The sequence below is a fragment of the Bactrocera oleae genome, chromosome 5, assembly GCF_042242935.1.
Source record: "Bactrocera oleae isolate idBacOlea1 chromosome 5, idBacOlea1, whole genome shotgun sequence".
Lineage (NCBI taxonomy): Eukaryota > Metazoa > Arthropoda > Insecta > Diptera > Tephritidae > Bactrocera > Bactrocera oleae.
Genome location: NC_091539.1, coordinates 72,812,998 through 72,839,935, shown reverse-complemented (window position 1 = coordinate 72,839,935; position 26,938 = coordinate 72,812,998). Strand labels below are relative to the sequence as shown.

Below are 26,938 nucleotides of genomic sequence, written 5' to 3'. Positions count from 1 at the left end.
ATCTAAGTACCGAGATTCTCTGAGTCTGAGGGCAGCTTTCGTGACCATTCACCTTCCGGCTTTAACCACAGGTGCTATATGCAGCAATACTTTTAGTGCAACCATGGTTCGTAATGCACCACAAATACTGATGAGAGTAGCCCGTTGAACACTCTCACTTGCTCTTTACTCGAAGATTCGATTTCCATAAGAGCTTTTAGCTGTGCTAGAGTTTATCACCATATCTTCTCTGAAGATTGAGCTGCCTGTTGTATGTTAAAGTTAAATAAGCTACTCAGATTCAAAATGACATTATATTAGGATCTAAACTAAAGAAATCGGAACTGTCAATTTGAAAATTGTCGTTCCCATGCCGATATATGGTAAAACTCTTTATCTAGCTATGATTATTTGATGATACTACAAGCAAGCGTCATCAAACACACCGTACTTTCTATGGAACATGTTGCAATACAATCCTTATATACAAGTTTTAGTTAAGAATACGTTACGTAAAACTCAGCTTTTTTTACAGCAATATCGCTGCCTAAATTTTTCAACACTATACATTACTAATTTTATAAATATTGTTGTTTTTTTTTTAGTTTTTAAGTGCATCAATATTAAGTCTGGTGTACATACATACAAAGTAAGTAAAATACAGGTTATTAAATATAGTTAGTATTCTTTATACGAGGGTTTCTTGACAACGTCTCGGAGGTTGCACGGAAAAAACTTGTCTTACTGATAAATTTCATCAGAAGTACGGGGTGGTTTAGAAAGAAACTAATATAGTGTGGGGACCTTGGCCCCGGGGCCCAAAGGGCCTCCTAAAGAGCAAGGGGTATCTAAAGACAGCCACTCTACCTGCCTCCCTACCTTATACGAGTATAGTTGTTAAGAATTTTATGTGTCGTTTATCTACAATATTTTTTATGATGCGTTAGCAAAGCCAATCTAAAAAAAATGGTATTTAATTTAAGGGTATAGAACGCCGCGAACCTGTAAAAATTCTACACAGTTTTTGATAAATTGTTGGTGAGTTTACGCTAAAAGTACAGCGAAATGACATACACCAACAGCCAAGCAAGGCAGGTGCTGGCTTTCAATAGCTCAAAACAAAATATCCTCAAATCCGTGACGCAATAAGGAAAGTAGGAATTTTGTTGAAAAACTTAGTGCCGTAACAGATGAACACGTTAACGGCTGTCAGCAAATTAAAAACATTTTACATCGGGTATTTCTGTTGGTTGGTGCATGAAAACAGTAAGGAGTACAATTTTGTTTTTTCTTGCAGACCAATGCAATCGATACAGTAATTAGTTCCTATAATTATCTTAAATCCTTATATTCTTCTCCCGAATTCAGAAAGATCCCTGATCATTAGAAAATAGTTATCACTATATTCCTTTCTTTTTGTTTTAATATTCAGAAGAACGCAAAGCTACTTCTTCGTCGTTTTTCCATTCATAAATTTCAAAACATAAATTTCGAATGCCTTCCACCAAATTTGTAGCGCAAGTCGTTCAACCAATCACTCATTCATAAAATAACGCAATAATTCTCAATTCTTATTTCATATTTTCATAACTATATCCACTACTAAATGATCTTTAGTCTTTAGTTTGCAAGACAGCAAGGCAACAAGTGCTAATCGTTGAATATTCAACGCACATTTCATAAATCGTCCGACGCCGACTAATGTGAATTTGAAACGCTCCGTGCCAAAAGTGATTTATGCGCGTGTGGATGTTTGTGTATGTGCAAAAAAAGTGTACCAAAATCCATGCCACCGGGGCCACTAAAAAGAGCCAAACGAATTTTCTTAGCAGTTGCCTGAAGGCATGTGGTAGGCACTGCATAGAAGGGGACCAGTGGTGCACCTTATAAATAACATTAGCCACTTGTCAGAAGTGCCAATGAATGGGCACCTCCACGCGCGTTCCGATGCTCTTGCAATGGCGAAATGAGGAGATTTTTAAAATATATTCCGTTTTCATTTTCGCTAAGGAATTTCGCTAAATTTATTGGGCATTCGCGTGTGTGGTTGTGTGCACATATCATTTCGATTGCGCTTTGTTACAACAATCTGGGCACATTAAGTTGACAAGTTAATACTAAATAATATATATGTGGGGAAGTGTGGATGGGAGTGTGTACGTAGATTGTAGAAAAAGTGCGGCGCGGTTATAAATACACATTATTTTATGATGTTAATGATCTTCGCGCTGATGTTTGCCAGAATTCACAATAATCTAAGCAAAGATACACATGTATGCATATATAGCGCTATCTGCTTCTGTGTGACGTGGAGAGGGCCGTGGTATTTATTTTAAAAGTTTTATGCCTACATACGCCTTGAACTTCAGCAATCTATAATACTTTAACTAAATAAAGATGAGACATTCTTTTAAGCAAAAAATAACTGTTTGCTATATTTTCCTTACAACTAATCCAAAATCAGAAAACTTGCTATAAGCTGAAGTAGTCGATTAGCCAATGCATGAGCTGCTCTGGAAATCTACCTCTTCGCCCTTTGATTGCTTTGAGTTTCCCCATATGTTTGAGATTAAGTCGCGTTTAGGGAATTTTAGGCTTTTAAGCTCGTTATAACCTTAGTTAATAATAAGTTCTAAGATTTGAGGTCAAGCATTTATCCTAGACTATATAAGTTAATGGAAATTGACCAATACAAAAGTATGGCAACCTGTATGTTGTTGTGAAAAGATTTCCAAGAATAAATACCAAGGAGACCATTTAACTTACCCACCGTTTGCTTTATATTTAGGTCCACATAGCCGGAATAGATACGAATTTATGCTCAGTCAAGGTCTTCCACCGGAGCCGAGTTTCACAAAACTACTTATATGCTCCTACAATAACAAGAATAAATCAAAAATTTATTCTCAATGCAATTTAAACATTAGAACCCACTGTGTCAAAGATTGAGACTGCAAATGATCATTGGGTAATGCGAGGGTGCAAAAAGACTTGCCCGTCATCACTTTATAAAATTCTGGTCGCTCAATGTAGTGTGGCGCAACAAGTGATTACTATGCATGCCACACCATCTATGGCGATCGTTACACTTCCAAGAGTGTTCTCTCAATGCAGTACCGTTATAAACACGACCCTACCACATTTATAAGTATTAATAAACAAGCGAAACAAAGAACGACGGCAAGCAAAAATTATTCTTGATCCTGCGCGCCTACTAGTGGCGCCCATTCTCTGGGACTTTAGTTGCAAACCATATACATATATGAGTAGTGTATTAACAGCAATTCACAAAACAAAAATTTCATTACTTTTTGGCAGCAGAATTGTGCCTCATTTCGAAGGCAATCACAGCGCATCCGAATAGAAATTCATCTCAATTGGACGCCCTTTCTACAACTACGTGATAAAAAAATTCAACTGAAGATGAGAAAGCATTGATATGTGTCCGATATTGTGGAGAGCACTAATGCATCAAAATGAGATTTAATTTATGTGAGCACTGTGTCAATTTAAAAGGCGCTGCGTCCAACATAATTGAATCACTTTGGTCGCTGTCACGTCGGAAATCACACGTTGCTGCAGATCTTCACGTCCATTGTAAATTTGGATTTTGTACTTAATCCGTTGCTGTCGTAGTTTGTGTAAGTTTGCTCAGCTTTAGGTCGGCGACAGTTTGGTTTCGGGCACTTTACGCCAGTGATATCAGGTTTCTCCACTAATTCGAGTGCATAACTGTCTTTGTAGTGACAAATCATAAAGTCTCAAAATGTGTGACGAAGAAGCATCTGCTCTGGTTGTCGATAATGGTTCCGGCATGTGCAAGGCTGGTTTCGCCGGTGATGATGCCCCCCGTGCAGTATTTCCATCGATTGTGGGTCGTCCTCGCCATCAAGGTGTGATGGTAGGTATGGGTCAGAAGGATGCGTATGTCGGTGATGAGGCGCAGAGCAAACGTGGTATCCTTACCTTGAAGTATCCCATCGAGCACGGTATAATCACCAACTGGGACGATATGGAGAAAGTGTGGCATCACACATTTTACAATGAGTTGCGTGTGGCGCCTGAGGAGCATCCAGTTCTGCTGACCGAAGCCCCACTTAATCCAAAAGCTAATCGCGAGAAGATGACCCAAATTATGTTTGAGACATTCAACTCACCTGCAATGTACGTCGCCATTCAGGCTGTGCTATCACTTTATGCCTCTGGTCGTACCACTGGCATTGTGCTTGACTCTGGCGATGGTGTCTCTCACACAGTTCCCATCTATGAAGGTTATGCCTTGCCTCATGCTATCTTGCGTCTGGACTTGGCTGGCCGTGACTTGACCGACTACCTCATGAAGATTCTAACTGAGCGTGGCTACTCATTCACCACCACTGCTGAGCGTGAAATCGTGCGGGATATCAAGGAGAAGTTATGTTATGTTGCGCTGGACTTTGAACAGGAAATGGCAACAGCCGCTGCATCTACATCATTGGAGAAGTCTTATGAGTTGCCTGATGGTCAAGTGATTACTATTGGTAATGAACGTTTCCGCACACCCGAAGCGCTCTTCCAGCCGTCATTCTTAGGTATGGAATCCTGCGGTATTCATGAAACTGTCTACCAATCCATCATGAAGTGCGATGTAGATATCCGAAAGGATTTGTATGCCAACAACGTATTGTCCGGTGGTACGACTATGTACCCAGGTTAGTTTAGCACATCCATAGCTGTTTGCGTTGCTTCCATAGAAATGAATTAAACAAATTTGTATGTGTTCACAGGTATCGCTGATCGCATGCAAAAGGAAATTACTGCCTTGGCTCCTTCGACCATCAAGATTAAGATCATTGCTCCACCTGAGCGAAAATACTCCGTTTGGATTGGTGGCTCTATTTTGGCCTCTCTGTCCACCTTCCAGCAGATGTGGATATCCAAGCAAGAGTACGATGAATCCGGTCCCGGAATCGTGCACCGCAAGTGCTTCTAAGCGCTAAAGGTAGGCCCAGCTCGCACATCTGTTTCCAACCAAAACGAGGAGATCCAAACTCTCAGCTGCACACCATTGATCTACATCCCACCGTGTCTGTACAGCTGCTGAATCCACCCCAGGGTGGCAGGACCTATACGAACATTACAAATATGAGAATGGATATAAAATGAAATATTAAAAATATTCACTAAACTCAAACCATTCGAAAGCTATCCTCAAAAATTTCTTTGCTTTTTTCACGCGATTCGATTTGGTTTCCATTTACTTTCTAGATTATTGCAGTATTTGTTTGTATGAACCGAAATAAACTTTATTCGTTCGCCAGCAAATAACAGCGAAGTCTCTTTACTTCCGCAGTTTTACTGAAATCAGGGAAGAAGGGCAAGTATACGTAGTTCAAGGACTGTGGGACACCAGAACTATTAACCACGACTGCTTACTTAGTAAGCAGCTTTCGAATTATTTGAAGTGATCCCACTTTAGTTGTAGATTTTCATGTCACTTTTGTTGTTCCCTGACAAGTAGTGGTGTCTTAAACGCCCCTCCACATCCATACCCATCTCCTGGATACGGCACATTAAGGCATCGCCATGCAGTGACATTTTAAAATTTACAATTGCAACTTTTAAGTGTTGCTTCTTATTTTTATCGGGCGAACGGGGTAATAAATGTTGCCAAACTTTGTACTTGATGGCAGCTTTTATGTGTAGGTCGAAAATGGCCCGACTGCTCCTACAAGTGCGTGTGTACGTGCACAATGAGCTCGTTAAACGGTAATGTGCGTAGTGTTGTTGCCATAGTTGTTGTTGTTGTTGTAGTTCTATCGCTATAATGCTTGATGTTTGTTATTTGTTGTTTGGATGTTGTTATCCATGTGCGCCATTGATGGCTTCATAAATGCCACGGATGTGTTCTTTGCCACATTTATGTTGCTTCGTAAGCTCCTTGATGGATCTCGAGTGCTTTCTGTACAGCGAAGGGGCAGTGTTCCTGCCCCTCTCAGATGTGGGTCGTCAAGTTCGCAAGTTTAATTGGTTGGACACACTTTACGAGGTTAACAGCGCTGTGGTGGCAGCGTTGGATTGGTCGAGGATGCTTTCGAAATTTCTAAGAATTAATGATGTCATTTACAACATTTACATTGCAGCAAAATGTTGTCATGCGTCGATTTATTCGGCTACACTTAAATCTGGGTTTATTGGCATCATGTTTGGGCTATTGCTAACTTGCATTTAATCACTTCTCGTTGACATAGTGGTACGGAGATGAAGCCGCTAAGTCAAGATCGTTGGACAAAGGTTTCATAAAGCAGTATTGAAATGGTTGTAATTTTTATATCCAAAAAACAACTAAAATGTCTGTTGTCTTCTCCACTCGCCGTCGACATTGCGAACGATATGGTACGACACAAACTGAACACTCCCTAAGTACTTGTTGAAGCTAATCGATGCAGATAGGTCAGAGTTCTATGCCTGTCATATTCTAACCCAATGGAATATAAGAAATTGTCAGATCGCAGCTATTCTTTCTCCAGAATTTAGAAAAAAATACTTTAATAGAAAAAATTATATCTCTTCAATCTCCTGCCATAGGATATATGTTATTTCTAATTTTTTCGATTTCCGAACCAAAACAAAACTTTTAATTGCGAACAAAGCACAAACGAAGAGCATAACAGATTTCATTGCCTCTTCATAAACAAACGGTAGAAGAAACTTTGAAGAGAACAAAGAAGATATCAAGAATGAATAATTTGAAAAGCACCTGAATACAAGCCATTTTCATAAACATGTTTAAATTTTGAAACATATACTATAAAAATATATTTTTCAGAAGAAAAGGAAACCGAAATCGCTTCACCCAAAAGGGACAATAACATCGTTTTAAATAATAAATAAACAGTCTCAATATATTAATAAGGATGATATGAAGTACCTATGTACAATCTTAGTACATATTAGGAGCATATCTTTATCTTTTATTTTCTTTATTCGATTTGCAAATATATACTGAATAGCTAACTTTTTTAAATACGCGTTTTGCTGAGTTGAATTCGTCACTTTACGGCGATAGTCCTTAAAAGAGTATTGCGAAATCTCCGTCTTTAGCCGTGAAACTTTGGATCGATTCGCCTACATTCGACCAGACAGTTTTCGAAGAGGTATTTCTTTCCTCCTTATATAAATAATTGAGCTAAAATTAATTAAGACTAAGCACGAGTAGGGCAGCCAAAGGAAGAGTTAGTATTTTAACGGATTCGGTTTAATAAACTTCTCTCCGCATCAAATTAGTCATAAGAAACTCTACTAGCACTAGGGCAGCCGAGCTTAAATGCTTAGAACAGACTAGACGAGAGAAGACTCCTCGGTTGCTGTGAAATTCTGACAACGCAGAGTAATTGCTGCAAAACTGTTACAATCGCCAAAACGACTAAATCGTTGAGCGAAAAAACCAAACGGTGACACCGAAATATCTACAACAAATAACAGTAAAAGCTGCATCTACTGCATGCGGCATCAGCGTCAAGAAAGCAGCAAATTTGAAAATGCTTTTTTACGCTAATTGTTTTTTCAGAATTTAATGGAAACTTTTTATTTTTAGTGGACCATTAAAACGCATTTTTACAGCCAGCTACGACTATGGCCGCATCAGAGACGAGCACACACACACGCTCTCTCTAAGAGTATGTGCAGCAATGCCAGCAACAACAAAAGGCGTAAGCCGAACCAGCGAATGCAACTTGATAGTCCATTAAAGACAAAGATTTGAAAAAGTACAAGACAACGTAGCGAGCAAGCGCGTACCGGGTTCGATGGTGGGATCGGGCTTAGACTCTGGAGAAACGTCCAGCACAAAGCTATTGGCGGGTATAGGGCAATAACGGCACAGCCATATCCCTAAGCAGTAAATAAGCAACTAAGGGCAAGAAAAAATGCAAAGCAAACTGCTAGATATGTGTGAGATGCAGCCGCCATTGGCAGGAGCGTAAAGTGTACAACAAAGTTGTAAAATGTTTCATTTCTTTTCTTTATTTTTAGTATTCCGTTCGTTTTTTCTGCGCCGTTTTAGTATTTTGTAGTTATGGGTTTCTTAATTTTTCGAAAGGAAATAGCTGCCGCAGGAGCTCGCCCACCCCTGTCGAAGTTGTCAAAAAGACCAGAACCAGAGTCCCGCTCCACAAAGATCAAATCATTAACGCAGTACACCGTTAGCCGCTGCCGCTGCCGCTGTATGCAGCGTATGGCGGCGCATAAACTTGTGCGTCCGCGTGTAAGTGCAATAAATGCGTGTTGTGCGCACTAAGGCAAAGAGCCGATACGTGTGTGGGTGTGGTGCTGTTTTGCACGAGAACATAGTAAGCGGCAACGTGGTGGCGCTATGCCGCTTGGGGCCATAAAAAGGGGAATATACTACATTCTTTACTAGCGGCAAAGATGTCGAATATTGAGTTATGTGCGTTGTTTGCGTTGTTTCGGCAATATAACGGTAATAACCGAATCGTTACAAACGCGTAAGCGGCACACACGCTTATGTGCGTATCGAGCCGAAAAAAAACGTATTTATTTAGTAAGCAACAAAGCTTCTGCATTACTGCTCCGGCAAACCGAAGGCGGGTGTGTGCGACAGCACTTGAAGACTGAGCGCTGAGCTTGAACACTATTCATGTTGAAAGTGCCGAACTGTGAGCTCACTGCTAAGTTTCTCTGGCGTTTTGAAAATTAAAGCTAAAGAGGTGAGGGGACTAGCGCTCCTGATCCGACCGTTAGGTCATGAATTTGCCATTTTACAGCCTCATATTTTTCTTAAGCGCATATCCGGAAGCGTCTTAGCTTGTTTTTGTTGTTAACCCAGCGCCACCCTTGGAATAACAAAGCTTAAACTTTTTAGTGTTGTCATTAAATTTTTCGTGTAAGTAGCGGTAAGCAGCAACAGAACCGGTGGTATGGGCGAATTGTTTAATAGAGAAATGGCACATCTACATGTCAGTGGGAGGGGGCGTAGCCATTTTGAGGTCCATCAAATGTTGCTTTGTTGCGCGCTTCCTGTACCATAAAGCATTACGTACCGCTCTCATGTACAATTACAATACAGTTGCACAGCATACTTGCTACCGCTTACGTTTTGTTGTTGTTATTTCACAATTTAATGTCTCCTTTCGCCAGTGCTGACACAACTTTATATGCGAGTACCGCTGAAGGGGCACCCCATTGTTGGCCGGAGCCAGGGTGGCGCCATCAGTTGTGGCATGCGGCGGGTGTTGGGGATGTAGGTCTATAAATTTCGATGTTTGCTTTTTATATTGCAAAAATTTTTCTGCTGAAATTACGGAAATTAAAAACGGAATGACTTTGAGATGTGCCGACCCCCGCACAGGCCTCGCCGTTACCTACCCCATTTGTAACCCTGTAGTTACCTTAATTTCGAAGCGGATTTCGTTGCTTTGTAGTTAATTTTTGCATTTGTTGTTGCTTGCTAGCAGTTTGCAGTTTAGGAGCGAGTTTACTAGAGATGCGCCCATAAAAGTGCCATTACAGTGCAGTTTCGCTACGCTGTTTGCACATTTTTAATACCATCGGGCGGTTGAGCCGCAGCCGCTCAGCCGAAGCGCCGCGCATGCCCCACCAGCCGAATCAGCGTAGCGACCCGAAATAAACGAAACGAGCGAGTGAGCGATTTTATATTTAATCGTAAAGTTTAGAAACTTTGTAATGACAACGACGATGGCGCTCATGGTTGGTGAGGCAGCGCCTTGCCGTAGACTAGATAAATTGCGTTCTCCACATTCACACACATGTGCACGACTCCTTCACGTCGGCGTTGCCATGCAAAGGTCACCATCAGCAGTTTTTCGACTACATTTAAGTTGAGTTTCCACTAAGGTTGGCGATACACACACACACACCCTCACAGCTGCCTTAACGACTTGGAAGCACTTCATCATACGGTAGCTCATCTTTGTGTTTCCATCTTATTATGCTCCATATAATTCTCCATTCTCCATTCTCCATTCTGCGTGCTTTATTTCTTATTTTATATATTTGGTTGTAATTTTTATTTATAATTTTGATGGCTCTTGGCTCTTGGCAGCTAACTGATGGATGCCTGTATTGCATAGAATTGCGATTAGAAAACTCAATTTGAGTAATAAACATAAAGTTTACATGCAACAAACTGCGACGGCAGCAGCTTGCAACAAAAATTCGATTATCGTCGAAACACTAAAAATTGCTCATACGCATTTAATCATCGGCCTCATCAACGTCACGGCCATCAGCATCAGCAGCGCCAGCAGCTGCAGCTCCATGCCCCACAGAAGTGCTTTGAGGCCGCTCGTCGCATTAAAAACAGTTATAGCACATACTTGTATTTACCAATTGCCACACACGCATCTAACACACACGCACACCAGTGCACGCACGCAAACGATAACTAAGTAAAGGTACAGTACACGCCATTGAGACACAACGAAGACGCCCACTCGCTCAGATTCTTCCACCCTCCAACCTGCGCCACCCTCTCGGCGTAGCTGTTTTACCGTTATTGCCAGGATATCTAAATTTATGTTCGCATAGTTGTAAAGTGTAAAATGAGATGCGTCGTTAGTTGTTGTTACTACAACAAATACAAATACATGCACACAGACGCACATCCACCCAGCCCATCCAGCCCATCCATTCGGGGCCTGCGGGCTGGTCTACGCACGCAATGTTGCCGCCATTAATGTTGCAGTTTTGGTTATTTGGAATTTTATTTTACGTCTTGACATAAATTGCTTAGATGAGTTTTTTAATCGAAAAATGCTCGAAATGGCTGTGTAGATCGTGTACAACATGACAAACGGCAAATGTGAAATATACGACCCTCTCAGATGCGAATTTAAGTGGCAGTGGCAGTTTGCAATAGAAAACGAAGACTAACGGTAATTTCCCGCTTGCCCATAAATAAGGTCAGAACATGACTACCGAAGTTTGTTTCGACTTGCACCGACGATTTGAGTTACTAATAACTAACAAGGATTTTTGTAGAGATTTTCGCTGATTTTGTGGACTCTTAAGAATAGTTACTCAACCGAACTAACTCAACGAATTGTATTCAAATCCTTCGGAGTCGGTTTAATTGTAAAAATTACGCAGAAGTGCGTTATAGAAAGAAAGAAAAGCTCCATTAAACATCCAGCAGACAAGAAAATTTGGAGTAGCTATATTTTCCGACTAGCAGGAAGTAGTAGCAAAGGTATCTAAAATAATTTTACTTTTGTACACAAAACTATTGAAAAGTAGACCTCACTTGGGCTGTTGTCCTTAGTGAGCAATAATGAAGTTGTTGTAAATTATCAGTGCATTTTGATTTTCTGTTTCTTCACAAAAATCTTCATAATTGACAGAGAATGCCGATTAAAGAAAATTAGTTGCTCAATCACACCTGGCACAAATCAGCTCCAGACCACGACGTAACTTTTACAAATGTTAAACTCTAAAGAAGATTTTTTATGACTTCAGAATAATTTCGACAGTATTTCTTTTATCACTACAGTCAAATAAAAATACAGCGTCTCTCTGTAATATTAAAGTATCCGGTTTTTACCAAAGGTATATCGATGTACATATAGAGAGTATGGAAAGTGTGTACAAATACAAATTATTAATTCACAAAGAGGAAGAATTTCATCAAAATTAGCACAGGCATTTTTATACGTCAAATATATAATTAATAAATTATCGTAAACTCTGCAAACTGAATAAAAACGTTTTTGTTAAATTCCACGAGGACGAAGTCGCGGGCAAAGCTAGTTTAATTGCTAAGACTAAATTAATTTTATAAAACTCAAATCATTCTGCAGTAGAAAATGTCCGGCTATTTCTTAAGCTAAGCATGCGAAATTTACCTTCGACACTCAATAAGTCATGTCGGTCCTTCCAGGTAACTTCATGCCGTGATATTGATATATGCGGATTGAAGCGTGAGATATACTTAACTTGAAAAAATTAGGATAAAATGATTGGCTCAACTTCAACCGGAATAACCTTTCTTTTACCGAGGCGTGTAAAGCACAATCAATATGACGAGTTCACTGACTAGTTTAACATACGAGATTTTGGATCGATGTACCAAGGCCGCTGTATATTCCTAATAGTGAACATTAGTAAGTTTTCCTTTCTCTCTTATTACGAATTTTGTAGATTTAGACGCCATCAACTGTGGGTAGTAGGGTTATAGTAGTGAACTTTCAAAGCCGTTGGTTCTACATTTGTTTGTATCTGACATATCTATAGACCATGACGCTCTATTGATTATTTTTAATGGTAAGTTTCTTTCCAAGTTGCAGGTGTCTCTGCAAAATGTGGAACAATGGAATCTCCACGCCAATTACATCTCTTGCTACACATAAGCATTTTCTGCTATACGGATTGATGACAATTGAAAGGTTGGAAATCGATCAAAGTATCGGCTATCTGCCGTTAGAGATTATTAAAGAACTTCTTCCATTCTGTTGCATTTATATTAACACCCAATCGATATTTTTGAAACTCAGAGATGCTTTTGTGCTTATGTACATAAGTACATATTTGCGTGTAGCGATGAGTGTGCGCTTAAGTGATATGATAAATAATGTGTAAGAGTGCATTGCATATTCTGGTTAATGTTTATTCTGGTTAACAACGTTGTTGCAACATGGCATTTGTGGACAAATGGACAAATTACTTTGAGGTGAATGCCAAAGCAGCTGTAAATAAACCGCAATGAGCACAACATAAACACGAGCAAATACAACGGCCAAATGAATGCTACTGCAACAAAAACAGCAAACGCAAAAGCATACAAACAGTTGAAATTAAATCCACGAAATAGTGCATCGCATCAAAGAAGTGCACAAAGTAGCAAGGAATAAAGAAAGAAAAAAACACTATCAAATAGCAAATAATGTGTGAAAAGTGCAGAAAAGCAGCAACAAAACGCTTTTGCGACTGCAACGAAACGCAAATGCACTTTAGATGCCACGGTTCGACAGCCAATGCTCGGACGGTTTCAGAGCGGTTGCCACTCGCGCGTTGCGGTTGTTGCACATTACGGCCGAACGAACAGCAGCGGTGGGCAGGGAGGAGATAGTGTGCCGGACACGGAAAGAGGGGTGGCAAATATTTAATTACACCACAGCTTTATGCATTTTTAAAATCAATTAAGTTATTTTGAGTTTTATGCCTTTTTATTTTGCGAGTTTTTGGATAAATTAAGCTACACACATCTGATCAACGGGCGTTTTTATTTATGCCGCAAAAAACACATATGAATCTATGGCAACACACATGCACACATTCAAACACCGCCGCCGCCGCTCAGTGGAATGAAAGTAGTTGCAACGACCCGGGCGAGGAGTGAGAGGTTAGGGGAGCAGCGCAGATACGGTTTAATTATAACAAAATATTTGATTTAATTTTGTAAATACGCTGGTGGGCCATAAAAAGCAATTACATCAAAATAATCCGCCAACTGCACCGAGAGCAGCTGTCAGTTGCGGCCTTAAATATTGGTGGAGCCTGCAACTTAAAGCCATGTCAAAAGCTTAAGCTCGCCATTTATTTTTGTTTTCTTTCTCTCGCTGCACCGCTGTTGAAGTGCAACTGATACATTGTTGCTAAAATTTAGCTAAAATAGTCCGAAGCATTGCTGGTTGCCATCACTCAGAGTGGACCCAAACGGCACCGGACTAGCTTGTGTTTCGTAAACGCATGTAAGCGCTCAGTGGAAATGCAACAACTCAACCGCAAAGGCCACTTTGGCCACACGCTCGAGTCCACTTGACGGCGTTCGACGCGTAGCAAGTGCAAAACGGTCCGTTGGAGCACCGAAAAAGTCAAATACAAGCGAATTCAGCGGCAGCCCGCCACTTGACTGCCAAGTGAATTGTAGCAAGGTGCACAAAGCAGTCAACGGTGCGGCAGAAAATATACAAAATCACCCACTAGACCAGCAAATTGACACAAACACATTGCTTATGACCAACTAACTGTGGCAAGTGGCTTGAAGTTGCCACAAATGGCTAATTCAAGTACAAAGTGGCACAGCCCAGCGCGAGGGCACGCAGGGACAACAATAAATGGTGGTAAATGCTGCACGGCGCTATATGCTACAACATAATAAAAATAATAAAAATGTGTTGCACAAATAATGGAATATCTCAACTTAAAATTATATTTTGTTTGGTATATTAACAATTCTGGAAAACCTTGAAACTAATGACGTTCAACCATTTTACGTTTGGAATAAGTTTAAACAACATATTTGGTCAAGCTATTATACCCCTGCCCTAATCAAAAGTTTTGACACTCATATATTATATTATTTGTGTTAGCCATCAATATCCGGAATTACGGTTAATATTGACGCTAATGGTAAACCAAATGTACCTGTCGAAGAATGTGGTCACAGCAAGTTATACGTTGTTAATTACAAGTAGTATTAATTTTGAGTATGTTTTTAGTCGCAAAAATTACTAATTGCAATATTCGGCAGAGTGCGGCTTGAAAATGTTGAGTAAACCGAATATGTTTTTGCTTACTCCAGCTCACCTTGCAAGTCCATGGTGGATCATATACGTATATAACTTCCTTATAAAACATTCAAATTGCAGCAGCCACCCCTTAAATGTTGAGTTTATTTATATTTCAAATTTGCTGATTTTAGTTCGCTAAGATAGCGGTAAAGCAACTGTTTTTTTTTAATTTTTGAAACCGCATTCTTAGATGTTCTGTAGTTATTTCAGCAATTAACGCCTTGAAATTCTAAAAAATATTCTATTATATTTTACCTTGAATGGTCGAATTATTGCTTCACTTAGTCATAGGTTCCTTGTTTTAAAAATAAGAGTATCGACAAAGTCCAACAGTCATATCAAAACAATTAAAAACGCTCTTACACATAGCAAAATTTTCAACGCCAAAAGTATGCAAAAAAACTGAGGTATTCCAAGAAAAAGAAAAAATGGCGAATCGCCGCTGTAATCGGCGAAACTGATTTCCTCAAAAAACAAAGAAATTTATGAAAGTATGCAGCATGCCCACACTGCGATTACAAAACGATGGCAAATGGACAAGAAAAAGCAGCAAGACAGCGAGCGCGCCGCCAAATATGCAACGAGAAAAAATCCAGTCGCTTAGTGCACACCAACACCCACACACTCACTGAAAAAAATTCAAGTGAATACATACGCTCTGCTTGTGCCCACTCCAAGAACCTGCCCGCGTTCATACACTCATCAGCTGGCGCTTCCACACCCATACACGCAGAGGCCGCGCCGTGGGTGTTGTTGCATCGACAGAAAACGCGCGCTGGAGCTGCACGCAGCTGCTTGCTTTGTTTGCTGGGCTCCTGTTCACTGGCATGTCTGGCAGCAACATGGCGCATGACTGTCACAGCGCCGCGTCACATGTGTGTGTTCGTGAGTGAGGCAGCGAGTCAGTCAGCCGGTGTTTGTGCATACCCAAGCAAAGATTTGTGCGCTCACAAGACGTGTGGGCCACTCGGGCCACACTCAATGCGGACGAAATGTGGACGGTGGCGACATATGGCCAGAGCCACCTCCGACCGGCTCCAACGCGCCAGCATTAACTTCGAAATCGACATCTGCTCCGCGTACATATTTCCATTTGAAAAGTCTGGATGAGTGCGCGCGTGAGTGTAAGAGAGTTTGCATGTCGATTTGTCGTGGTCGTTCTGTGTCGGCGATTGTTTTGCAACATCTTTTCCCTTTTCGCTTATTTTTAGAAAATTTCGCCGGCACGCGCCACTCGCGTCACTCGACAGAAAAAGAAACTGCAACGCTTCCAAGGACGAATTTTTTGGCAGTTTTTCTGTTGAGTCGCGTGCAGTGAGTGGCACGACGCCGTGTTCCTTCTTTTGTGCACTTTTGAGTTAGCTTTTTTGCAACACACATACAAGCGCGCATTCGAATTTTTTCATGCACCTCTACACTTGGCTGCATGCATGTGTGTGTGTGTGTGGGTGTGCATATGTGCCGTGTTGACGATATGAATGAAAATTTACCTCTCGACTTTTGTAGTATTTTTTGAATTGCCTTACGCCGGAGTCGACACACACGTAAGTGTGTGTGTGTGTGTATGTGCGTGTGTTTGTAGTTATTGCAGACAGTTTTTTATGCACTTGCCACAATTTGTTTACATGCAGTTTTTTCAACTTCTTTGTCTTTGAGTTGCAAAAGAAAAAGGAAGCCCCACAAAAACATTGTGGCATCACAAACACAAACACATACATGCGCACATACACACAGCGTGCTGGGACTGTTATTGGGGAAAGTGTGTCAAATATGTTGATAACTTGCTTTTATCACCTCAATCACTTCATTGATGAAATTCGGAAGCATAACGGTTTTCTTATTTTACAGTTGCTTACATATCAACACGCATATGTGGGTTTGAAACAATGATACTACCATGTGCCAAAAGAACACACTTGATCGAATTATGTTTTGTATTTGCAAATGCAAGCAGCACCTTCTTCTATTATTTTCAGTCTTGCAATAATGAAAATACTTGTTTGTAAGTATATGTATGTGGATCTTCGGATATATTTACACTTAATCATCTGAATATGTCAATATACACATATTAATTGAAAGGGTTGCACCTTTCTACAAATTTGTAAGCTATTTAAAGCCTTAATTCAATTGGTTAATATCTAGTACATTATAAAGACACACCTTCTGTGAAATTAAAGTCAACTCTTTCCGAAGCGGGTTACCACTTTCAATTATTTTAATAAAAAGTAAGTTGATCTGAAGATAGTATACCTGAAGTGGAAGACATACAAATGAGTGTCGATAATTTATTTATGTCACTTTGTGTGCAAAAGGTTTTTCCCTACTTCCTTAATATTAACTTATACTTGTACAATTCGCATAACCAAATAGTCCTGAGCGTATGCTCAATAAATTCATCAATGGTTCACTGTGTTTATTGCCCTCGGTTGACATAAAGCCGGTAGAAATTTAAGCAATGTCTATTGTTTGCTACTACCATATATACTAATAGTACTATTATTATAATACTCATCGAGCCACCTTTTGATAACGGTAGAAAGCTTTTAACAAAGAGATGACAATCTCCTTTTATATATTTCACTAAATGAAAAAACTCTCATTGCTCCTATCTGTTCCTCACTAACCAATTGCTGTGAAATTTATAAAAATATTTACAGGTTAGAACCAACTACAAGATGAATTAAATTCTAGTGGCGTCTGCTCATGAGAATGGCACCAACTCTTAAGCCCGCTTGCTATTTCGCTAAATAATCAGCAGCAAATAACTGTTTTTTTTTTTACTACTGTATCTAAAACTCTCAATCGTCAAATCAACGGGTTAGTTGTCTTTCCCTTCTCAGAATGCCAAAATTCCGCTGGGCAGTCCAAACCAAACCACCGACTTTTAGCTCTAATCTAATGCAGCTTAAGCAGATTGTGGCGCCGTTATTGTTTCTCCCGCAATTCACTCTTTCTGCTCCTTTTTCTATTCGTTCTATTACGGTACTAAATGGTGCAAAGTGATGCGCGGTCGCTGATAAGCCCATCACGGCTATGTATATGAACAAGTAAATTGGCTCGCAGAGGTGTGAATGTGTGCAGAGAGAGTTGTGGCACCACATTTGACGGCAATCGAAAGCAGGCAACAAAAGAAATGTTGCAAGCAAAAACAGCATCGAAAGATTGGACAACATTAACAACAGTTGCGGCTCCCACCTCAGCCGCCTCTTGTACTACTTCACATGCTGCATGCAACGGCAGCAGACTCAGTAGCAGCAACAAAACCATCCATTTGCCATCTGCCTCAACCAACAAAGGTGCCCACAAACAACTCTGCAACGCTGCGTGGGAGATGAGGTGGCTTGGTGCACAATCATCGCATAAGAGTACAAAGCAGCGAAACTGCTGGAAAATTGTGTGGAAATTTTGCCAAAATATGCTGTGTCTGTGGCAGCGGCAGCGACAGTACCTCGTGCAAGAGCCCGGAAATGTCTGGTTGTTTTTGATGTGCCGTCGCTCGGTGTGTGCGTGTGTCTGTCGGGGTCAGTGCTGCATGGCCCAGTCGCAACGTCTGTGAGGTGTGCACATCTGCGCTCGAGTGGGTGGTTTGAGAAGTTTTCCTTTTTCACGATGCTTTTTGTGGCATTCCGGTGCTCTTATTGTTGCTGCTGCATGCCGCTGTGCCACGTTATTGTTATTTGGATTCTGCTGCCGCTGTTGCTGGTGGCGTTTTCTTTTTCTTTGCTGCAGCCGGTGTTTTTCATGACGTGATGTGACACTGAGCACATGCTCCCGCCTGGTCAAAACGTGCATATGTGGCATGCCGCATGGCAGGCAACGAGTCGCATTTCTTTTTGCTCTTCGCCTGAGTGTGCTTTGTGAACTTTTGTTGCTTTGATCGTTGACTACGCCGATGGCCCAGTTTGAATGTTGTGCCATCGAATGCACACATACACATACACAGCCACATATGGGCACATATATTTATGTACCTCATTGAGTGCTGTACGAGGTGTTAGTGAATCATCGGTGCGACACCGCCGACTGAGTGGGTGCTGCATGCCACAACTTTTAGCGCATTCGTTTGTTGTTGGGTTGGTTAGTTGGTCGCGCTTTTGAGTTTTCTTGGTTTTCGCTTTGTCGACGCTGCCGCACATCAGCACAGATTACTTTTCCTTTTGCCATTTGTATTTCGGTATGTATGTGTGTGTGTGTGGCCCGAATTTGGTGTGTACTTTTGCTCTTAACGGTCTTGGTTGCGGCTGTTGCACGGAGATTTTCGTCATGCTGATTTGATTAAGCGAACGTGGGGTTGTTGACGACTTGGACTTTTTGCACCGATTTTTTTCTAGGGAGGAAAAAGGAGAAAAGATGCCTTTTATGAGCTCAACAGGTGCCGGCGCCGCTTTTTGTGAGTCGTTACAGCAACAGTTGTTGGCTGGTGTTAGGTTAGTGTGTATTGGTGTGTCTCAAAGATTTTCTTTTTCTTATTTCATTCTGCGGCAGACAGCACGCAGGCAGCATGTTTTCGAATTGAGTGCCACTTAGCCAACGGACAGCACTTTTTGCTGCCTTGCTGCCGGCTGCCCGTTTAGGGATGGGGAGTAATTTCATTTGGTTGGCCAGTCGTTTAGCTTCATTTGATTAATTGGTGATGTTGATGTGCGCTTTTGATGTGGGAAGTTTAATTTGTTTATGTCAACAAGTCACTATATCCCTGCAAATTATGTGGAGAAATGATTTCCTTCCGCTAAGAAAAGAGGTGAGAGCTGATTTTTGGCTTGTTCTGGATGTAGTAGAAAACTGCTGACTGGTGAATTCATCGACCCTGACATTGAATATATATGTAAATATAGCAAGAAAAATAATAAAATATATCTAGAAGATTTTTCATTCTCCCGTCTGGAACCAATCAAAAGTGCTTGTCTACAGTATTAGAAGCGATGACATGTGGACATATATTCCTCTATATTTTGTTCTATTCTTCTGTTCATTTCTGTCTCATTATTAATTTTCGCAACTTATGCTTGCTACTTAAATTTGTCTGAAATTCCACAACATTTAAATTTGACAGCTCGTTGCAATTAAGTATTTTGTTTGTGCGGCAGCTATATGCTACAGTGGTTCGATATCTGGAGTAAAGAACGAGTGCAAAAATTCAAATCAATATCTGAAAAACACAGGGACGGGCACATACTTGTATATAGAAACAGATGGCTAAATCAACTTAGCTCGATACGCTGTTCATTTATATAATATATATGTACTTTATAGGATCTTCAACGTTTTCTTCTGGGTATTGCAAACTGTTCTGAGCATAATACACAAAAGATGCTGAATTTTTCATTTTAAGATTAGAATAGCACTGTTTTGATCTTTAGATATAAGTTTGGGTGAATCAGTGCTAACGTGTTGGAATTTACTCTGTGTTAAATTGTATTTTATATTAAAACATGAAAAATTGGCGCTTCAAACAATTGTACACAGAAAACAGAGAGAGAACTTGCGACGGCACTATCAGAACACTTGCTCTCCGAGTGTAGAGCGCTTGCAAGAAGCAGCGGTAAATTCATCGGAACGAATTATCTGTAAAGTGAGAATATTGTCCCAATCGTCGCCAAGACACCTCTAAAGCAATACAATCTGACTAGACAGTGTTTTTACTATAATTTGCAGTAGGGTCGTCTGGGTCAGATATCACCAGAGTTTCGGAGTTTGCCCAAAAGGCAATATCATTGTTACAAATATTACCCAATTTTTATATATTTATGCACATAAGGGCATAAAGACGCAAATATATCCATATATGATTGAAATTAATAATTTATTTGATTCGACATACATTTATAGGCCCATCACTTTTTATTAGAGCACTAAAAGCGCACTTTTTCGTGAAATCGAATATGTATGTAGGTATTTGGCAAAACATGGAGTATTATTCCCTTATATTCCCCATGTGAAGGCGAGCGATAGTTTCCCCCGCAATTTGCATTCTCTTATTTAACTGTTCGCACTCAAGCTGCGCTAAATTTATTTTTTATTGTCTTATTGCAATAGAAGCATGTTGCGAAAAGTTGGGCATTTCCATTGAGCGACGTAAGCAAATCTCTAAGCGACCATGAATTATTTATGTCTGCCTGGCCGTGGCAAAGGAAAACGTGTACGCAGCGATTGCACGTCTTCTATGAAAATATACCAATACACCATTGGATTCGCATTTGCGATTTGTGGCATAAACTCGCCTGGCCGTGCAAGCGCGCTGGCAGCCAAAGTTCGCTGACGACAGCTCATATCACACAACACATAACCCAGATCCTGGCAAATCCTTTTTATGCGCGCATTATGTAGTTCGCATTCAACCAGTCGGCGATTACAGCATTCACTCACTCAGCAACTTGACTTCGTCTTCAGTTAGTCAGCTTGTCAGTCAGATACTACACTACACTACACCACAGCACACTCAATTTAGCCTGTTGGGCCATTAAGGTAATATCGCACCACATTTCGCGTATCCGCGCTGGCGTTCCGGGCGGCCCAGCAGCCGTTGTGTTTCTTGCAAAGCTGCGCCAGCAATTCCACGCACCATAAGCCCCTTCAATTACCTGCTATAACAGCCGTTAGATGTGTTGTTAGATGAATTTCTATGGCCGAAACATGTTCGTGAACCACATGCCGTAGGATTGATCTGGCCTGCCAGATATGCTCGAACTCAGAGGTCGCACTTGAGCAGACACCTAGTGGTAATGTGCGTGTGCGGGTGAAAGTGTGCGCTTCAAATCATCATCTAAATATTTTAAAGGATATACGAGTGTACATCAAATGCCAACACTAGACTGTTGCCAGTTGACTGCCTTTGCCGGCACGACATGTGCGATACATTGGCACGCATTTGTTATAAACATAAATGAGCTTAGAAATGAACCCCGCAGGATAAAAGGCGCACACACTAGTTTATCTTCGCGCGCGGCACAGATGCGCAGAAATTCCGAGCGCCCAGGCGTGTGTTAGCCCAGAAACTTTCAACGCACTTGCCACTTTTGGCACATTATCTAAGCATAGAGCTGTTGTTGGTCTGAATGTGTACATGAAAGTGTTGCGCTGGAAGTTGGCAACGGCAGGAAGGGCATATGAGGGCGCGCGCGCGGCGTCTAATGCACATGTATCGAGCACATTATACAAATGATATGACATCAGATAAGCGTAAGTGCAAATTGGCTTACAAACTGGGATTTGTATGCTCGTTTCTCGCATCCATTGTTATGGCCCTACATGGGCACTACTACACTAGCAAGCCTTGTTATTCAACTTTTACGCAATTCTGCTTGTTCGCAAAAGAGTAGTGCAGTTTTAGGCTCACGCTGTGTGTTTGGCTATACGCGTTCCTTAGTGCCATTTTGCGGCGACTACACGCTTTGTATTTTACTCGCACTTCGGCTTAGGCTCTTGGCTGCGGCATTCGGTTCGGTTCGTGTAAGCCTTAATCTAATATAAGCTTAAGTAAAAAAATGTAAAACGAAGAAAAATGGCGAAATAGAGCCGCGAGGAGTGAGTGCGTGAGTACATTTATCCGCATAACTGCAAGCATATAAATATTGGTAGCTTTATATATGTATATGAGCCTGTGTGTTATTGTTCGTGCGCTTAAAGCCTGTTGAATATTCTATGAGTGCGCTTAGACATACTCTGTAAAATGAGTTGATTACGTATCCTGGCGGAGAGATAGCCAAGTTCCTGAAAATAACGACAATTGAATGTACAAATCGTTAGAGTGTGGCAATGTACCTAACTTATCATTTCAGCAAAACAAAGGCATACTTGCAATGGAATTCTTCCCTTTACACTCCATTTTCTGTTAACACATGCTAATTTGTTTCAAAAAGATCAGTAGCGGGAAGATAACTCTCGCGTTTAGGTACATTACATTCTTTTTTAGCTTTAGCTGCTTTTCGGAGTGAGACTAGGCTTTATATTTTCGTTTCGTAACACTGTTAAGCTTTCAGTATATTTTCATTTAAATACTTTATTTAAGTCGACAATGTCGATAGAGGAATATTCTTCTCTATAGGGAGAAATTTATATTGACTTTTGAAAACCCGTTCTATATTCTAAACTATCCCTCGTATATTTTATATAACACTAGCTGACCCGGCAAACGTTGCTATTTTTAAGAAATATTTTTAAAAATATTATTGTGTGGGGGATGTACTTGTAAGTAGAATTGAAAGAGCAATGCAGAGTTGTAGACAATTAAAGCGTACTTTATTGAAGGTAATAAATTATTTTTTAAAAAAGTAACAAATATATGTTAAATAATATTTACTGTTAGCTATCTAAACATCGAAAATAATATATTTCATATTTATAATTATAATAATATTATTAGTAGGGCAACTAAGACCAAACAAAGATTAATCTCTCAACGTAATGAAATGTACAATATTTTTGGTATGTCTGTCTTTAGGAAATGATTTTCCCGCGTGAGAACATGCCACATAAAGTTGTCCATTTAAGCCACAAAAAGACAACGCTTGGCCTTGTAACTTACTGATCGTCATTACGAATTCGAATTAAATAGGAAATTGAGAGATTAATGTCTTCATTAATTTTTTACATACTAATTTTGTGCCATTGTGATTGGTAAATTCGCAATGATGTTGCGTCACTGAGTGATATCGTTAGATCGTTGCAACTTGCACGATGTCGATATAATATATCATCAGTCATCGAATCTTTAGGATTATCACACAACATTTGTGCCCGGATCGGAAAACATGTTATCAGTACTAAATAGTAGACAAATTTGTATTCCTGTGCAATTTTCAGCTGTAGCGAGCATCTTCTAGCAATCCCAGTAAAAGACATGCATATGTTGGATACTGTTCTCCATTTCTTTATGTATATCTTGATCTTGTGGATCTGTGGATGGAACGGAATAATATAAAAATTACGATTAAAAATCAGGGGTTGATCGTTTTTTTCAAAGCTGAATCATATAAAAATAAAAAAAAATATGTTATCCAAAAAAAAATAATAATCTAAAGTTTTAAAAAATATATGTAGGCAGATTCTCAGACCTACCCGATAGGCTACCAATTTTCAGCAAATTCGTATGAGTTTGGCAACAAACACCGCGACTGACCTAAGAATCGCTCGTTAAAAGTGATGACATTGTCCCAATGTTATACAATTTTCTCCTCCGGGGAATCAATTCTATCAAACGTCTTTTGTCATTCTCACATATACAATTTCATAAGACTCTCAATTGCAGCCTCATACATTTTTGTTGGTTTCAGTAATTAAATTACCACAAAGAGGATTTTATTTCGTTAATCATAACATTTCGTTTTTTCGAAAGGTTCAAAAGTTTTGAACCAATCCATTTGAGTGACTGGTTCTTCAGTTAGAGCTTTTGTTCGGTTCGGTTTTGAGAAGTGGTTGCTTATTTAGAAAGTCCATAAGTAGAAGCGCTGTAAATATAAATAAGAGAAGAGAATTTAGAGATCTTTGTTGTAGAGATTTTTAAATAGTTGTTCTTTGAAATTCACATTACTTTCTGAACTCAATATTTTTTAATATTATTGCCTCATTGCTTAGGCGAATATAAAAGAAAAGCATCGTCTACGACACAATATTTTCTTAGTTCACTCTTAACCTGAACTTGATGGTTATTTATTTGAGCTCGAATATAGAAAAAAATGATGTGCTCTTCAAATATTATTGATTCACGAGCGAAATGAGCAATGCGTGAAATTAACATAAATAAGCATCGTAAGCTTTTGTACGTCCATATTGTCAAAAAGGTTCCTTATGAATAAACAATTTTCGTTTTGGAACTTAATTTATACTCCATAAGATATCTTTAAAAAAAAAACCTTTTTAATATATATCAAATATATCTTGCTTCCTTTCGTATCAATAAATAAATATTAAACAGTATAAAATATCCGTCGGCTTAAGAGAATGGCTGTAAAGGCAGGCAGTAACGACATGATATTGCTTATTCGGCCGTTTGCTGTTTTGGATATTTACTTCAACTGTGATCCTAGATTTGCTGCAGATTTATGTAGCAACAAAAGTATTTAGTCCGATGGTGTAAACTGTGTGTCGCATTTTGAGTTTAGCTATGCGCCAATCACCTGTACTGTTGCATACTAGTAGACGCGTCACGTGAAGTGTATCAAATGTGTGAAGAGACATCTTATCTTTATAACAAGTCTCAATGTTCGAAGGTTTAAAGGATTTGTGGCACGTAATGCCAATATTTGTGGTAATGAATTTACAATTGGGGGTAAATGTGTTTTTAAAACTTTTGCGATATTTGCATTCTCATTTGGTTGCATTTTGCGCGAGCCATCGATGGCTGTACCTGCCGAAAAAATAAATTACACAGTTGGCGCAGCGGCGGCATTTCCAAGCTAACTAACGCATTTCGATATAAATTATAACTGACAGAAAAGTCAAATAACAAAAATCGTGCGGCGGGCGGAGAAGGAAGATGGAACGTGAAGCTACTGAAAAAACTAGATAAGTAGCAAGTAAATGGGGTTGCATGTGTATGCTCCAGATTGGGGTACACAGTTACAGTTACGGAGACTGCGATAACATTCGGTGGCCATCCTTCTCTCGGCTGTTTACTGTTGTACAGACACTTCAACGCAACTGAAATGATTTTCGGCTGCCATTTGGTCGATAGCATTAAACCGTTTTAGATTCGTGTGGTAGCAAGCTCGTATCAGACGCCGCCACATAAAACGGTCACCTTTCACCGCAACGCATCGCTCAGCAGTGCTGTACATACGACGAACACACACATATACACATATATACATACTCAAATTTATATGGGTAAAAAAGGTGACAGTGGTAGGGGACCCAGAGTGGCATTTACACGCACCACTTGAATGCTGTTAATGCCGCATGCAACGCGTATGCACAATATGTAGTCGCCTGACAACAAAAGCAACAAGAGGTTTTGCTGAATCCCCACTCGATAATAGCACAGGCCGCGCTTGTAAAATGAGTGGCAGCACACACCAAAAACAACACCAGTACAACACCAACAACACAAACAAGCAATAAAATGCAACAAAAGAAAGAAAATCCTACAGTCAAAACAAAATTTATTTGTATTCCTGTACTTGTTTGTAGCAAAAGTAAAACAAACTCGCCACATATACATGCCACACATGCATACAAACATTGACACGCATAAAAAACGGCGCAAAATTATGCTGCAATTCCCCAAAATAAGCACGAAAAGTGTCCAAAAGCTCGGCTACAATAGCAAAATGCATCCACAACAGGCAGTGTTGTGACGGGGTTTCACCGATCTAGGATGAGGTCGCTATGTTGCCACAGCAGCGCAAGGCGGGGTACGAGCAGACACGAATAAATATTTTTATTTATTGAAATTTAGGCATAACTGCAATTTCGCTCTTCACATACCTATATTCGTACATATATGTGCTTCAAAGGGAGTGGATTCCGGTATTATTTGGCTCAACATTGATAGAAACATATCTTATTGCCGTTAGCTACTAATTATAATATATATTTCAAATATTATCCCCACCATTATTTAGATAATATATTTCATAAATTTCCTACCTGGTACAAATTGGGGTGTTCAAATTCCAATTTACTGCCTCTGTTTACCTTGCAACACCTATAGCAAAAATCATACACTAACCATACACTGTAACGGTATCTGTCACAAATTTCGTCGGAAGAATGTTTTCACACCTACTTTCAATAGAACTTTGCACCTAGTACACTTTGATGCTAAATGCGTGAAATAGCCGGCAGACAATCGCCAATAAAATGTAAATGTAAAATGTATCTATGTATTCCACTCGCAGAAACTGAGCCATTTTTATGAAATTTTATACATAAGTATATTACAACCACAGGTTAAAATCAGGCCTCATTTTCATCTCATATATAGAGGACAGGTGAATTTCTACTCGCACGATTACCCCTTTCGTAAATAGTTTAATTACAATCTTGACCTTGTCAAAAATTGCCAATGAAATTTCATCTCGATTCTCAAATATACATATATACTCGTATTTGTAAACTGGATGCACAGGGTGTTTAGTATGTTTGATAAACTAAAAGCTCGTCGGTGTGAAATAAAGCTTTTGAATTGGCTTTTCGCTTTAGCTAAGATCGTGATCATGGAATTATAGATCATTGGCGTGCACCGTATTCATGTTCGGAACCATGTGAGTACACTGAACGAAACGTTAAGAAATGCAAAGAATGTAAAAAATATACTTTAGACTGTAACTACATCCCTTGCGTACGCATGCAATGCTTTTAGATGTGACTCGATATTGAACAATATGTTTACTCAGCACACTTGCAAGACAATTTATTTAAAGAATATTTCGAAAGTGAACTTAAACAATGTTTTCATATAAAAAAAAGTAAACAACAGCCAACTGTGT

The 26,938-nt window shown here is 39.8% G+C and overlaps 1 protein-coding gene and 2 long non-coding RNA genes across 4 annotated transcripts in view; 1 reads left to right on the top strand and 2 right to left on the bottom strand.

The window, feature by feature from the left end:
- The window catches only part of LOC138857332 (uncharacterized), a 247,497-nt gene that overhangs the window by 50,610 nt on the left and 169,949 nt on the right, over positions 1–26,938 (bottom strand). The window lies entirely within an intron of this gene.
- On the top strand, positions 3,510–5,302 carry LOC106619748 (actin-5, muscle-specific). Its single transcript, XM_014237989.3, has 3 exons — positions 3,510–3,620; positions 3,724–4,670; positions 4,746–5,302. Exons 2-3 carry the CDS (start codon positions 3,746–3,748, stop codon positions 4,949–4,951), a joined length of 1,131 nt encoding a protein of 376 aa, XP_014093464.1. The 5' UTR covers positions 3,510–3,620; positions 3,724–3,745; the 3' UTR covers positions 4,952–5,302.
- LOC118681300 (uncharacterized) overlaps positions 22,723–26,938 on the bottom strand; it is a 98,110-nt gene continuing 93,894 nt past the window's right edge. For both annotated transcript variants that reach the window (XR_004977000.2, XR_004977003.2), the window contains exons 2-3: positions 23,568–23,956; positions 22,723–23,405 (exon numbers count right to left, since the gene is read on the bottom strand). This is a non-coding gene — a long non-coding RNA (uncharacterized lncRNA). The remainder of the gene's footprint in view (positions 23,406–23,567; positions 23,957–26,938) is intronic.

Coding starts and splice junctions, on each gene's coding strand:
- LOC106619748 (XM_014237989.3), top strand. CDS start 3,746: ATGTGTGACGAAGAAGCATCTGCTCTGGTTGTCGATAATGGTTCCGGC. Junction 4,671..4,745: donor TGGTACGACTATGTACCCAG/GTTAGTTTAGCA, acceptor ATGTGTTCACAG/GTATCGCTGATCGCATGCAA.